The sequence below is a fragment of the Belonocnema kinseyi genome, chromosome 1, assembly GCF_010883055.1.
Source record: "Belonocnema kinseyi isolate 2016_QV_RU_SX_M_011 chromosome 1, B_treatae_v1, whole genome shotgun sequence".
Lineage (NCBI taxonomy): Eukaryota > Metazoa > Arthropoda > Insecta > Hymenoptera > Cynipidae > Belonocnema > Belonocnema kinseyi.
In genome coordinates, this window is record NC_046657.1 from 99992465 (window position 1) to 100008328 (window position 15864).

General features: G+C 27.8%; 1 protein-coding gene across 1 annotated transcript in view; it reads right to left on the reverse strand.

The window, feature by feature from the left end:
* LOC117183133 overlaps positions 1-15864 on the reverse strand; it is an 18467-nt gene that overhangs the window by 1512 nt on the left and 1091 nt on the right. The window contains exon 2 of the mRNA XM_033376334.1: positions 14517-14833. Coding sequence (XP_033232225.1) covers positions 14517-14833 — 317 coding nt within the window. The remainder of the gene's footprint in view (positions 1-14516; positions 14834-15864) is intronic.

Below are 15864 nucleotides of genomic sequence, written 5' to 3' on the forward strand. Positions count from 1 at the left end.
AAATCTCTATCCCATCCACACACTACTCCTTTCCCCTGCCGAGTGAGCCACGCCTACCCCGAAAGGGAAATGGCTTAATGGTGTAATAATAATAATAATAATTTTCAACCAAAAATAGAACGGTCGAATTTTCATTTGAAAAATTTCTTTTTAACGTAATTGATTGAATCTTTAACTTAAATTATTAATATTTAACTGGAATACTTGCCTTTAAAACTAAAAAGATTAATTTTGAAACAAAAAGGTTACTTTTCTAAATAAAAAAGGATTTTTCAATAAAATATATGAATTTTCAACTAAAACTTTTAATATTCAACTGGAATACTTCAGTTTTTAACGAAAAAGATAAATAATTTTCAAACAAAAAGATTTCTACAAATAGTTGAACTTTCAATTAAAAAAGACGAATTTTCAAGCAAAACGGGAATAGTTGAATTTTCATTTCAAAATTTACTTTCTAAAGAAAATTGACGAATATTTAACTAAATTATTAATATTTAACTGGGACACTTAAATTTTTAACCAAACAGATTATTTTTTCACAAAAAATAGAGTTTCCCAACAAAATAAATGCATTTTTAACGGCAATTATTAATACTTATCTGAAATACTTAAGTTTTTAACCGAAAAGATGAATTTTTAAACAAAATACATGAATTTTCAACGAAAAAGTTAAATTTTCAACCAATAAAGAAAAATTTTCAACCAAATAGTTGCATTTTGAAACAAAATAAATAAATTTCAAACCAAAAAGATAAAAATGTTGTTGTTTCCTTCAAAATGTTTAATTCAAGTATTTCTTATACTTTTTTTTACAAATGATTAATTTAATTAATTTTACATTTTTTTGATATTATTTATTATTATATTCATTGAGGCTACTTTGAAAGGACACGAAGTGTTAGCCGAAACGTCAGAATTAGTAATGGCCTGGAAACGTACACGTTCCGTTATTTAAAGCCTGGAGTGGCCCCCACCCCTGGCGCGACCTTCAGGTTATTTTTGTCAGACAACGTTCATTGGCTGTCCCGTTCTTATATCGATGAGGGCCCTCTAAGCAACTGTTTCAAGTGCGTTTTTAAAAAAAACGCGGGCCGATTTGAAATCAATAAACACTATCAATAATAATAATAATAATAATAATAATAATAATAATAATAATAATAATAATAATAATAATAATACAGATGAATATTTAAAACAAATTTTCACATTTGAAAAATTAATTAAACTGAATCTAAGAAATAGCTAATTTTTAAAAATAATTTATTATTAATGTAATATTACAAGTTTATACTTCGTAATTTCAAATAGATCCGCGCTTTTCGGTTCATGTGTATTATAAAAAGTCGCTCCGTTAGTCTGCATGCATATCAGTGTTTTTGTTGACGTACGACGTGACAAATATAATATTTCCTCGAAATAGTACAATTTTCAAACTAAAAATCAATATAATAGAATCAAAAAACGAATCAAATATTTCGCGGATTAGGGAGTTTTGTAGTATGACATAGCGGTCATGTTAGGATAGGTTGAAATGTCTGGAAAGTTAGCATAGTTCTTGATATAGAAGTGCATACGCCTTATTTGGAGAAAGTATTCTAAACGTAAAATTAAGTTATAAAGGTATGAATAGTCATATTTTTCCAGTGTAGAATGCATTTGCGCAATTGGGTTTAATCCTTTTATCGGTTGAAGAACTTTAAATTTTAGGAAATACAATCAAGTTTCCGAAATTTTGAAGTTAGAGTTCCCGATCTGATACACTAACCTGACATTTTGTTTATTTTATTTTATTTCATGACACTGAAAGTTCGACAATCGACAAAAGAATGTAACATGACCGACAAAATAGATTTTACACTTGACAAATAAAACTATTCGTACATTTATGACTTACTTTTACGTTTAGAATATTTTCTCCACAAACTCGTATTTATTTCCATGACGTCACGCTAAAATACTCAATTTAAACCAACAAGGGCTCACCGCTCTTGGGGCCTCTTTTCATAATTGGTCAGCCGTTGACGCGTATGTGACCGTACAGGGACCCCGTGTTAGGAGGTGACGAAATTGCGCAATTTCAAATAAGTGTTTATAGGGAATTTCAAATAGGGGAACTTTAAAATAGCTGGAAGTTCACTGTGGTTTTGATTTCTACCAGAAAATACAACTTTTTAACTAGTAAAGATTTTTCAGTGAATAAAGAAAAAATTATAAACAAAACGTTGAATTTTCAAGCAAAAATATAAATTTTTTAACCAAGAATATTAATTTTCTACCAAAAATAACAAATATTTAACAAAACACATCAATTTTCTTATTTTAAGCCAACTCATTTAAAAAAAAAACTTAAGACCAATTAACATTATTATGCTTATGTGAACACTTACACAAGAATACAATCAATAATTTATTATTTTTTGTAGATCTTTAGAAATTATTTTTTTTCTATTTCTATCTCAAATTATACATGAATAATGTTGTCTAATTCACACACATAATTAAGAATTAGTTTTCAGTTCAAGCGCAGTGACAAAGAGGGTCACATTTGTATGCATAATAAAAGTGACAAAAATTTAAGATTTATTGGTCGAAAATTTTATTATTGAACCAAAGTCAAATTGAGCAGAATTCAAATTCGTACCTGCTATAAGCAAACATAACTTTATTGTCAAATATCAATCAAAAGTTATATTTTTACAACAAGCGAAAAATTACAATTTTTCCATCTTTTTATTGCATTATGCATTTAAATTGAAATAATTATTTTTGCAAACTAAAACTCCCCCCCCCCCAGGTTAATTTATGCTTCTCAAGGGTGTAATTGGATCTACTTTTATATTTTTTTTATCTTCTAATATAAAAAATTTCACTTTAACATCGAAACTTTAGATGTTTCCATATTTTTGGAAATGATAAAGTTGTCGTTCGTTATTCAAAAGCGATTAAAACTTTAAAATACATATTTTCCCAATTCAATTTTCTTTACAACAAATTTCATTGATTTCAAACTTACTAGTTAAACGGTACAATTAACAAGTTATATCAATTTAGTTACTTTTTTTTTAAGAAAATGAAATTAATTAAATATAACCAAAATCTAAATTTTTCGTTACCGAGAAATTAAATTTTCAATATCAGGCTTACTACAAAATCAGAATTTCCATGATTTTATAACACTTTTTAGTGACAGCCACTCCAATGGGAGGAATGGTGATGGGAGTAAGGAATGAATGTATAATAGGGGAAGATAAGAAAGACAGGAAAGAACAAAAAAAGGATTAATAGTAGAAGAGGTAATGATGGGAGGAGAGAAGTGGAAGGCAGTGGGGGTTTATGTGAAATGAGTGATATGCAGGAGAAAACAGAGGAGATAAAAGAAATGATTGAAGAAAATAAGGAAGAGATTAGGATGATAATAGGTGGGGATTTCAATGCGAGAACAGGAGACAGAGGAGGAAGGGAATGGGGAGAAGAGAGAGGAAGAAAATCCAAAGATAAGGTACTAAATGGGGAAGGAAAAAATTTGTTGAAGAGCTTGGAGGAGTTGGGATGGTATATCTTAAACGGAAATATAGAAGGAGATGAGAAAGGAGAATATACACGATCAGGAGGTGAAAGGGGAACGAATTGGTCAAGGGAAGGAAAAGAATAGTTTAGAGAAAATGTCAGAAATATCAAAATGGGAAAGGGAAATGTGGACGAGGAGATGAAAAAAATGATAGGAGAAATAAAAATAGGATTAGAGTGCACAAACAAAAATGAAGTAAGTAAAGGGAGGGGGCAGAAGTGGTTGGAATGAGGACTGTGAAGAGAAAAAAAAGGTCAGAAAGGAATTAAGAAAGTGGAGAAAAGAAAAAAGTAATGGGATATAGGAAAACAAAGAAACAGTATGCTGAGTTGTCTTATCAAAAGAAAGAGGAAGAGAATGAAAGGTTTGAGGAAGAAGCGGAGAAGGCTAGGACGGAAGAAGAGGTATGGAAGGTAGTAAATATAGAAAGAAAAAGAAGAACAAGAGTAAACCAAGATATTGAAATGGTAGAATGGAAGAAATATTTTTTGGATTTGCTAGGATGAGCAGAGAGAAAAGTTATAAAGAGAGGAAAATATGGTAGAGAAAGAGATGAGGAAGAGGACATATCACGGTAAGAAATAGTTAAGGTTTTAGGAATAATGAAGGATGGAAAGGCACCTGGTATAGATGAGATTCCAAATGAAGTATGGAAATATGCCGGGGAGGAACTAGAGGAATGGGTATGGATAATGCGTACCAGAGTATGGAGAGGAGAGGGGTGGCCAGACTTATGGAAAGGAGGAGTAGTTATACCAATAGTAATGAAAGGCAAAGGAGAGGAGGTCAAGAATTATAGAGGGGTGACGTTGATGCCAACACTGTATAAAGTATATGTAACTATTTTGTGGGAGAGATTTAAGATAGGAGTTGAAGAAAAAAAGATCGAATCACCGAATCAGACAGGGTTTAGAAAAGGAATGGGGGTAATGAACAACATATATGTTCTGAACTATCTAGTAAATAAGAGAATTAAAAGAGAAAAAGGAGCAATGATAGAAATGTTCGTAGACTTAAAGGCAAAGTTTGACTCATTAGACCGAGGCGAAATAGAAAAAGTTATGGTAAAAAGGGTAGAAGAGGGGAACTAATAAAGAGAGTATGAGAAATGTTTAGAGAGACAAAAAGCAGGGTAAGGGTAGGAGAGCAAGTAGGAGATAGTTTCTGGTTGGTGAGAGGTGTGAGACAAGGATGTCCTCTGAGCCCACTTTTATTTAATTTATTAATATCAGACTTGGAAGAAGAGATGAGGAGAAAGGGTTGGGGAGGAGTTAGGATAGGAAAGGAAAAGATATATATACTAGCATACGCAGACGACATAGTGTTGATGGCAGAGGATGAAGAAGGTATGGCGGGATTAATTACAGGATTAGAGAAATACTTAGATGGGAAAAAACTAAATGTAAATGTAGAAAAGACAAAGATAATGAGGTTTAGAAAAGGAGGGGGAAGGAATAAAGAATGGGCAGGGAGATGGAAATGAATAAAGTTAGATGAAGTCAAAGAGTATAAATATTTGGGATATATCTTGCAAACGAATGGAAAGAAAGGAAAGATATTGAGAGTTCACGAGAAAGGTTTATAAGGTGGACACTAGGGGTAGACTGGAGGACGCCAGGATATATGGGGAGAGAAGAAGCGCAAAGGGATGAGTTAAGTATTTGAGCGGGAAAGAGGGCATGTAAATTTGAGATGAAGCTGAGGGAGAGAAAGGGAGAGGAGTTGGCGAGAAAGTGTTTGATGGCGGTAGAAGAGAGGAGAGGGAGGGCGATGGAATTAACGAGATGGGCAGAAGAAAGGAGGAGATTCTTTAATGATAGAGAAATAGAAGACGGGACTGGAGTAAACTATGAAGAACTGGAAAAAAGGGAGAGGGAAAGAAAATTAATAGAAAAATGGGGGATGATTGAGGAATCAAAATACAATAAATCGTATAAGATGATAAAAAAGGAAGGAGTCCCAAAGTATCTAGAAAAGGGATGGGGAGAGAAAAGGTGGATTAGAATAGCAAAATTTAGATTGGGAAACGAGGTACGGGAGGGAATGTACTCGGAAAAAGAAGAGAACAGAAATTGTAGAACATGTGAACGGGAGGAGGAAAAATGGGAGCATGTATGGGAAGGATGTAGGAGAGGAATGAAAGCAGAGCTGCCAGATCGAGCCTGAAATTGACCCCCGTCATACCTACCGTTTGGGAGCCGCAAAACAGAAGGTGCATGATTACCACTGTGAGATCGTGTGTAAGCCGAAAATGCACGATTCGACTTCGCGGTTTCTGCGGTACGATGATTGCTGATCTGAAAGCTTCGGAAGACTTCGGTGGTCTTCTATTTATATCTCGATTCCCATTTGAAAGAAATGGAAGAAATTGGCGAATTTAATGTTTAGCGTGATTCTTCATCTCATGCATAAGTCTATTTTGAGGTTATGTTTTTCAGGTGTATATTAAGTATGAATATTATTACTATTACATAAATTATGAATGATAATATCATAATTATACAATATAACATTAACTTTAATTAATGGTTAAATGACTTTTAATAGAAATAGTTAAAATTTCAACTAAAACAATTAGTTTTCTGCACAAAAAAAAATTTGTTGAAATTGTTTTAAACAAATTATTAAAATTTTTAAACAAAAAGGTAAATTTTCGTCCAAAAAGCTGAATTGTATACTAAAAAGGCATTTTTAATAAAATACATGAACTTTGCAGAAAAGAAATTTATTTTCCACCAAGTCTATTTTTCTATAAAAAAATTAATGTTTAATCATAGTTAAATTTTCGACAAAAAAGATTAATTTTCTTGTAATTAAAAGAAATTAATTTTTAAACAAAAACAAAAATCCTACAAAACAGTTAAATTTTCAGAAAAGAATTTTTTTCAACTAAATTGATAAATCATCAACCAAAAAAAAACTTCATTTTTAACAAAGCAGTTCCACTTTCAACCAGAAAAATTGAAAAAAAAATAGTTAAAATTCTTTGAAATTGCTTTAAATTATTGAAATTAATTGAAAATTCCTTGAAATTCTTTAAAACTTCCTAAAATATTTCAAATCCCTTAAAATCTCTTTAAATTTTGCAAAGCTCTTGAAAATTCCTTGCAATTTTAAAAATACCCTAAAATATTTTTAATACTTTAAAATCTCGTGCTAAATTATTTAAATTAATTGACAATTCCTTGCCATCTATTAAAATATCCTAAAATATATTAAATCTCATATTAGATCACCTCATTCAATTGAAAATTCCTTGGAACATTTAAAATACTCTCAAGTATTACAAAACCTTCAAAATATTTTGAGATACCTTGCCCTTTTTTTGAAAGATTTTAAAGCTACTTCTTTAAAATTCTTTGAAATTCCTTACAATTAGAAAAATAGGATGAAAATTCCTTGAAATCTTTTAAAACATCCACAAATATTTAAAATCGTTAAAAATCTGTTAAAACATCTTCAGATAAATCTAATCTAAATCTTCAGATTGAAATTTTAAAAAGAGAAAAGTTTTAAAACTTTAAATATTGAAATGTTTGTAGATTAGAGTCTTAGAAATGGAATCAATAAAAATTCAAAACTTTCAAAATTTAATTTTTTTAAATTTTCAACTATTCAATAAGAATAATTTTCAACTTGATAGGATTCAAGTCTTCAAATTTAGAATTGTAAACTTGGAAGTTTATTTATGAAAAAATAATAATCGTAAATAAATTGAATGCGTTCAAAATTTAAATGTATGCTTTTCAACTGGACAATCTCGAAACAAAATTATTTCAGACTGAAATTTAGAAAACAGAAAAATTTTCTAACATTAAAAATTTAACTATTTGTAGATTAGTTAAACAATTAAATGAAAGTTTTAATAGCAATTACTCGAGTTAAAGTTTAACTATTTCTAAAACGATTTTTGTATATAATTATATAATTATGTATATATATTTTTACAGTTTCAAGGAATTTTCAAGATATTTCAAAAGATTTTAAAGGATTTTAAATATTTCAGGATGTTTAAAAAGATTTCAATGAATTTTCAATTCAATTTTATAATTTACAGGAATTTCAAAGAATTTAAAAAATTATAGCAGGGTTGTTTAAAAAACTCCAAAGCACCTTAGAAATATTTAAAAGATGTCGAGGGATTTCAAAAGATTTTAAAGGATTTCCAATATTTTAGGATGTTTAAAAACATTCCAAGGAATTTTCAAATAATTTCAATAATTCAAAGCAATTGCAAATAATTTTGAAAGTAGAACTGCTTTCTTCAAAAATTAGTTTGCTATTGGTTGATGATTTATCAATTCAGTTAAAAAAATTAGTTTTCTGAAAATTTAACTATTTCGTAGAAGTATTTTTTGTTTGAAAATGAATTTCGTTTAACTACAAGAAAATTAATCTTTTTTGTCGAAAATTTACCTATGATTAAACATTAATTTTTTTATAGAAAATTAGATTTGGTGGAAAATAAATTTATTTTGTTCAAAGTTCATGTATTTTATTGAAAATGCCTTTCTTAGTATACAATTCAGCTTTTTGGATGAAAATGTAACTTTTTGTTTAAAAATTTAACTATTTAAAAATAATAAACTAATGAAAAATATATTAAATCTTTCAAAATCTCATATTAAATCACCGTAATCAATTGAAAATGCCTTGGAACATTTTAAAACTTGAGATTGAAATTTAGAAAACAGAAAGATTTTAAAACGCCAAATATTGAAATGTTTGTAGATTAGAGTGATGAAAATGGTATCAATAAAATTCAAAGCTGATTAATGCATTCAAAATTGAATGTTCAAAATAGTTCAACTATTAAATGAGAATAATTTTCAATTCGATGGGATGCAAGTCTGCAAATTTGGAATTTTACACTTGGAAGTTTGTTTATAAAAAATTAGAAATCGTAAATAAATTGAAAGCGTTTGAAATTTAAAAGTATGTTAAAAAAAGTATATAAATTTATAATTATATACAATAATGTATATTTATATATTCCTCTTTTCCACACCGCCGCAGAAATGTTAAATTCCTGATAACAGAAATTTTACATTTCTGACATTTTATAATCAGAATTTTGTAAAGCCCAAAGTTTCTAAAGCATGAAGTTTTAAAAATTTTTAAGAGATTTCAAAAGATCTGTAAGGATTTTAAATATTTGAGGAAGTTTTAAAAGATGCCAAGGAATTTTCAATTGATTACAGTAATATAATATGAGATTTTGAAGGATTTGATATATTTTAAGGTATTTTTAAATATGCAATGAATTTTCAAGAGCCTTGGAAAATTTCAACAGATTTTAAAGGATTTCAACTTTTTTAGGATATATTTAAACATTCCAAGAAAGTTTCAATTAATTTCAACAATTTAAAGGCAAAAATCATTGTTTTAGTTGAAAGTTTAACTATTTTTATTAAAAAGTCAGTCAACTATTAATTAAAATTAATGTTATATTTTATAATTATGATATTATCATTCATAATTTACATAATAGTAATAATATTCATACTTAATATACACCTGAAAAACATAACCTCAAAATCGATTTATGCATGAAATGAAGAATGACGCGAAACATTAAATTCGCCAATTAATCCCATTTCTTTCAAATGGGGATCGAGATATAAATAGAAGACCACCGAAGTCTTCCGAAGCTTTCAGATCAGCAATCATCTTACCGCAGAAACCGCGAAGTCGAATCGTGCATTTTCGGCTTACACACGAACTCACAGTGGTAATCATGCACCTTCTGTTTCGCGGCTCCCAAACGGTAGGTATGGTGGGGGTACATTTCAGGCTCGATCTGGGAGCTCTGAATGAAAGATAAAAAAAGCTGGCAAGAGAATATGGTTAAGATTCTAGGGGAGGATGGGTTAGGAGAAGAATGGATGAAGGAGTTGGAGCGTGCAAGAGAAGCGAATGAGAGAGAATGAAAGAATGCACGTGAAAAAAGGTAAATGGAGGTATAAAAAAGTGAAAGAAAAAGAAAACGGAAGTAGCTTAGATTAGGAGCGTAAAGATTGTAAGTAATGGTAATGTAAGAGTTAAGTAGACTAAGATGCGTTTGCGTTCTCATGCTCTCTCTCTCTCTCTCTCTCTCGCCTGCACTCTCGCTTTCGCTCGCTCACTCGTTTGCTAATAAGTCCTAAATTGCGCTATCACAGGAAATAGAGATAAGGAACTATATATAAGACTTTATGTAAATAGTTGTAAATAATTGTATATATAGAAAGGATAAGATTGTAAAAAAAATATAGATATAAGCATAAAGATTGTAAGGAATGAAAGTCATGTAAACCCTTAGGGGACACATTATGAATAAAGAAGAACGTAAAAGACATGAATTTGCAAACAAGTAGTCGAAATGTCCCCTGAAAAAGGTAAATTTTGAATAAAAAATGAAAGAATTGCATTTTCATTACAAATAATTAATACACTAAGTATGAACTAGTTGATTTTTACACCAAAAGTATTTTAATTTTGAATAAGAAGCGCTTGAATTAAACCAAAAACGAACTAATTTTCAAACCAAAAAGAGGAGTTTTCAACAAGAGTTAATTTTTAAACCAATAATCATTTTTCAGTCAATAAAGAAAAAAATGTCAGCCAACATTTTGAGTTTCACAGCAAATAAGAAGTATTTTTGATAAAAAAAAAGTTTAATATACAACCCAAAGTATGGATTTTCTACAAAAGTAATTAAATTTTCAACACAAAAAAGACGATTTTGCTAACAAAACAATACACAAAAAACATTTCAAACAACAACAACAAAAAAGACTAATTTTCGACGAAATAGATGGATTTTCAACTAGATAAATTTTCAACCGAACAGATGAGTTTTCAACCAAGAAGATTAAACGAGTATCAAACAGATAAATTTCCGAAAAAAATGAAATAGATTTACAGGTAAACAAAAAATAATTTTCATTAAAAAAAATTCAGCTAAAGAAATTAATTTGCAACCAAAGGATGAATTTTTAAATGAACACTAAACCAAATAGTTACATTTTTTGTTTATAAAAGTTTATATATTTTTGGATTGAAACTTAAAATACGTTTGGTATAAAAATAAACTAGTTGATACTTATCAATTATTTGAAATGGAAATGGCATTCTTTCATTTTTTATTAAAAATTGATTCTTTTGTTGAAATTTCGACTATACTTCGCTTGAAAATTCATGTACTTTACGTATGTCTCAAGTAATTTGCAGATAATTCCTTATAAATCTCTGTACGAATGTCACTAAAAGTGTTTAAAAAATATATAGAAACCATTTTTTTACACTAACATTATTTATCTAATAAACTTTTAATATATAATAATTAATTTCAATATAAATATAAATTTTAATATGAATAATAATGCATTTTTATCAAATTTCAGCAATTTTAAGCTTTGAAATTTTCAAAATAACGAGCGCCTACAAATGTTAGGAAAACAACGATTTTGAAACAATTATGACCTCTTTAAGAGATATCTCCAGAAATATGGAAACATCTAGAGTATCGATTTTCAGGTGAAACTTGTCATCACAGGATCAAGAAATAAAAAACGAGATCCAACTTTGCATTGAAGAAGCAAAAATTAACCTTGGAGGCGTGAACTAGGTTTTATCTTTCAAAAATAATTATTTTAATTTAAATAATGCAACGAAAAATGGAAAATTGTCATTTTTCGCCTGTTGTAAGAATACTGCTGAATATGGCTTTGGTTAAATGACAACAATGTTTTCGATATTTTTGTGACATACTTATTTTTTAGAGAAAGATTTTTATTTTACCAAATTTCTGTTAGGCATACTTTTGATTTTACTGAATAACCAAAACACAAACTTTATTTTCCTTAAAAATGGCGTCCACATAAAAATAATATAATTTAAGCACAATAATGTTAACTGTTCCTAAGTTAGCAACATTTTGAAAAATGTGCATCGTATGATTTTTCTGTTACTAAATACGGTGTTCAATTGTTTTGTCTTGAATCAAGGAATCTTTTTCGTTCTTTCATCAATTTTGAATTAAATGTATAAAAAAAATAAGTTTTCGGGGAAAAAGTGAAATAGTTAGATTTTCAGGCAAAAAATTAATTTTCAACCAAAAGAATAATTTGTAATAAGAAAATAGAATTTTTAACTGAATTTTGAAATGTTAAATGAAGATTCAGCCTTATAGTGGAACTTTTAATCAGAAAATGACAATTTAACTGAAAAAATTAATTTGCTGCCAAAAAAAGTTATTTGATATAAATGTTCAGCCTAATAAATAAATTTTCAATCAAAGAAATTAATTTTTAACTAAAAAGGTGAATTAGTCGTCAAGAAAATTAATATTCTACCAGAAATTATTTCAACCAAATAGTTTAATTTTTAACTGAAAAAGATAAATTTGCAATCAAAAATATAATAGTTAAATTTTCAGTTAAAAAAAAAATAATTTACAGCAACAAAAATTCAACAAAGTAGTTAAATCTTGGAAAAAGGTGTTTCAATTAAAATGATGAATTATCAACCAAAAATAAAAATGCATTTTTAAGACAGGAGTTGTAACTTGAACCAAACAAGTTTTTCTATTGCTATTCACGAATGACGAAAATTTTGAAAATTTTATCAAATAGTTATATTGGGAGAAAATTCTGGAACAAACGTGAAATTGGCAATATGATTTGAGCAAGAACTGATATAAATTCCCTGTAAAGTCCAGACTTTTCCGTTTTTCTTTAAGACGCATTCGCCTTGAAAAATAATAATTTTCAATAGAACTAGCAAAAAATAACCATTTGTGGTAAGTTTTGGTTTTCAAAATTATTATTTAAATGTAAATAATGCGATGAAAATATGAAAAAAATAGTTATGTTTTATTTATTGTAGAAACACCATTTTTACTGATATTTAAAATAAAGTTCTTTGTATTCATGGAAATATAGATTGAAATACTATGACATGCGCTTGTCTAGATTAAATAAAATTTATACAGTTTTTTAAATATTTTTTATACAAAATTTAACAAGAAAATACAAAATTCAAAACAAATTTGTTGTTTTTAATGTTAAAAAAAATTATAAGTCATACTTTGGCAATAAGAAAAATAATCTGCTAATTTGAAAGAATTTTAAGTAAATGAAAAAATGGTGACAGAGGTGAATTTCCAAACAAGATTAATTTTATAATAAAAACTACAATTAAGAAAAAACATGATTTTTTTAACGAATTAGTTAAATTTTCAATTAAAGGAGAAAAATTTTCAACCAAAAAGTTAAATGTTGAACTAAAAAAAAAATCAACTTTCAGCCGAAATTGGAATAGTTAAATTTTTAGTTAATAAAATTCATTTTAAACTAACTCATGAATTTTCAATCAAAATTATGAATTTTCACCTGGAATAGTTATATTTTAAACCAAAATCATGAGTTTCTAACAAAAACAATGAAATTCAACGGGCAAAAAAGAATGTTCAAACTGATAAAAAATAATTTTTACCGGGAAAAATATAAATTGCCAACCGAAACTTAAATTTTAAGTTAAAATTAAACCAAAAAGATTAATTTTCAATCAAAAATTGAATAATTGAATTTTAAGTGCAAAAATGAATGTCTAACCAAAGAAATAAGTTTTTAATTAATATTATGGAATATTTAACTAGTATAATAGTCATATTATTGGAAAAAATTCCCTTTCATAACAAGAAATAAAAAGGCTTATTTTTCAACCCAAGAAATACATTTTTAATTAAAATTATGAATCTTACAAAAATTCCAAAGAGTTTAACTTTCAACAAAGTACTTTTATTTTCAGCCTAAACGATCAGTTTTCAACTAAGATAATGAGTATTTAAATGAAATAATTTAATCTCTGGACAAAGAGATGAATTTTCCACTAAAAAATAATTTTGAATTAAATATTTTAAATAATTTGTAACAAAAAAGTGTACTAACCTAAAACATGATTTTTCAACTAAAATTATAAATATTTAACCGGAATACTTGAATTTTCAACCGGTAAGAAGAATTTTTAGACAAGAAGATTAAATTTCAAAGAAAAAGATAACATTTTCTATTTAAAAAATCGATTTTTTAACAAAATACGAGTATTTTTAAGAATATAGTTGAATTTTCTATTAAAAAAGATCAATTTTCATTCAAATTGGTTAATTTTGAACTACGAAAGAATAAATTTTCAACTAAAAATGGAACAGTTGAAGAAATTAATTTTCAACCAAACAAATTTTAAACCATAAAGATTAAGTTTCTATAAAAACACGAATTTTCCAGAGAGTAAATACATTTTCAAACAAATAGTAGAAATTTCATTTAAAAAAAAAGATACATTTTTTATTAAAGATCGAACAGCAATATATTTTCGTATGTAAAAAATTTTCATGCTAAAAAAGCATGAAAAAGATTTACAATTAAAAATCAGGCTTTCAAACTACCTTACTTTTCGGCTCATCAGACAAAAATAAAAGTTGAAAAAAAGAGAGAAAAAGAATTTTCACCAAAAAATAGAATAGTTGATATTTCCCTTAAAAATCGAATTCTTCACAAAAAAAATGTGTTTTCAGCTAAAGAGTTCAATTTTATACTGGAATAGTTAATTTTTTAGATAAAAAAATTGATTTTCAACTAGAGATGAATTTTCAAGTAAAATGATGAATCTTCAATAAAAAAAAATTTCCTAATGAGTGAGTTTGACTTTTAACCAAGTAGTGCAATTTTTAAATAATTAAATTAATCCGTAACCTAATAAACACACTTATGTACCTTAAGATTGTATATAAAGTAGAAATACCTTTTCTAAATTGAAAAAAAAATGATTTAAATAATGAAAACTTAAAATTTACTGCGATCGGAAGTAAATTCCCGGTTTTTAAATTAGATTCCCGTGTTAAGCCAGTAAAATAAGAATATTTAAATAAATAAAATAGTTTTTATATGACAATAAGTACCGTCAATGGAGTCGAAAATTTTAGTCTCCCTTTCCAGTTGCACATCGTGTTCTTCTGGTATGTGGTCATACAAGGATGACACGTTTTGAAATCCTGTATCACACAAAGGACACATTATCGTATGAGTTTTTAAAAATACAAGATTGTGAGCAATTCGCATGTGTCTGTTCAGGTTACTTTTCCTGCTAAAACTAGCATGACAAAGCATGCATTCCTCGCTTTTTACAATATTCTCATCCTCATCGTGTATGATTTCATCATGCTTATCTCGATTGTGTCTGTCGAGAGACTTTCGGTCAGGAAACTTCTCATCGCATCTGTGAAATCAAGATAAAAATAATTTATTTACGTACAAATGGAAATACAAAATAATTGTTCTATTATTAAAATTGTTTGAATAGGGCGATTCAAAAAACTTTTTTGTCTAAAATGACTCCCCTGAAAATGGTTCCTTTTGGTGTCAAAACGTCCCCTGAATTTTAACAGAATTAAAAAAAAGGATTTTCCCAGTTTTGCGAATCGTATCGTTTTTAAATAAAAGTTCAATTTTTACATTCAAAATGTATAATTTTATTGAAAATTCGTCTTTCTTGGTAGAAATGTAATCTTCTTGGTTGCAAACGTATATAATTTTTGACAAAAAATGTAATTGTTTGGTTGACATATCAACTGGTACATGCTTCGTTATGAATTCATATTTTTTGACCTAAAAGTCGATTTTTTGACTAAGTGACGAACTACTTTGTAGAGAAAATTTTTTTTTTAGTAAGGATTTATAAATTTTTGTTGAGAATTCAACTTTTTCTGTAGATAATTCGCCTTTTTCGCTTTTAAATTAAATAATTTGGTCGACAATTCATGTCTTTTTTTAATCAAAATTCGTCTTTTATATTAGAATTTTAATCTTCTTGTTTAAAGATTCACCTTTTTTATTGAAAATTTAAATTTTATTACTTGATTGAATTTTAGTATCTATTGTTTGGAAACTCGACCATTTGATTGAAAATGAATCTTAAAATTTAACTATTTGGTTAGGAACTCGATTGTTTGGTTAAAAATTCAACTTTTTTGTTAAAAATTTATCTTTTATGGTAGAAAAGTCACCTTTGTTGGTTGAAAATTTATCTTTCTTGGCTAAAAAGTAATTTTTTTGTTAAAAATTTAACTGTCCTCGAACAAATTCGTCTTTTTGGCTTGAAAATGGAAAGTTCACCTTTTTGGTGAATAATGCAACTGTTTGGTTTAAAATTGAGACTCCGGATTCTATAACCACGCATAAAATTCGCCTGGCCGCTTCAGGCCGCTCGAGTTGGCCCCTGATGGCTTGAAAATCAGTTTTCGAAAATTC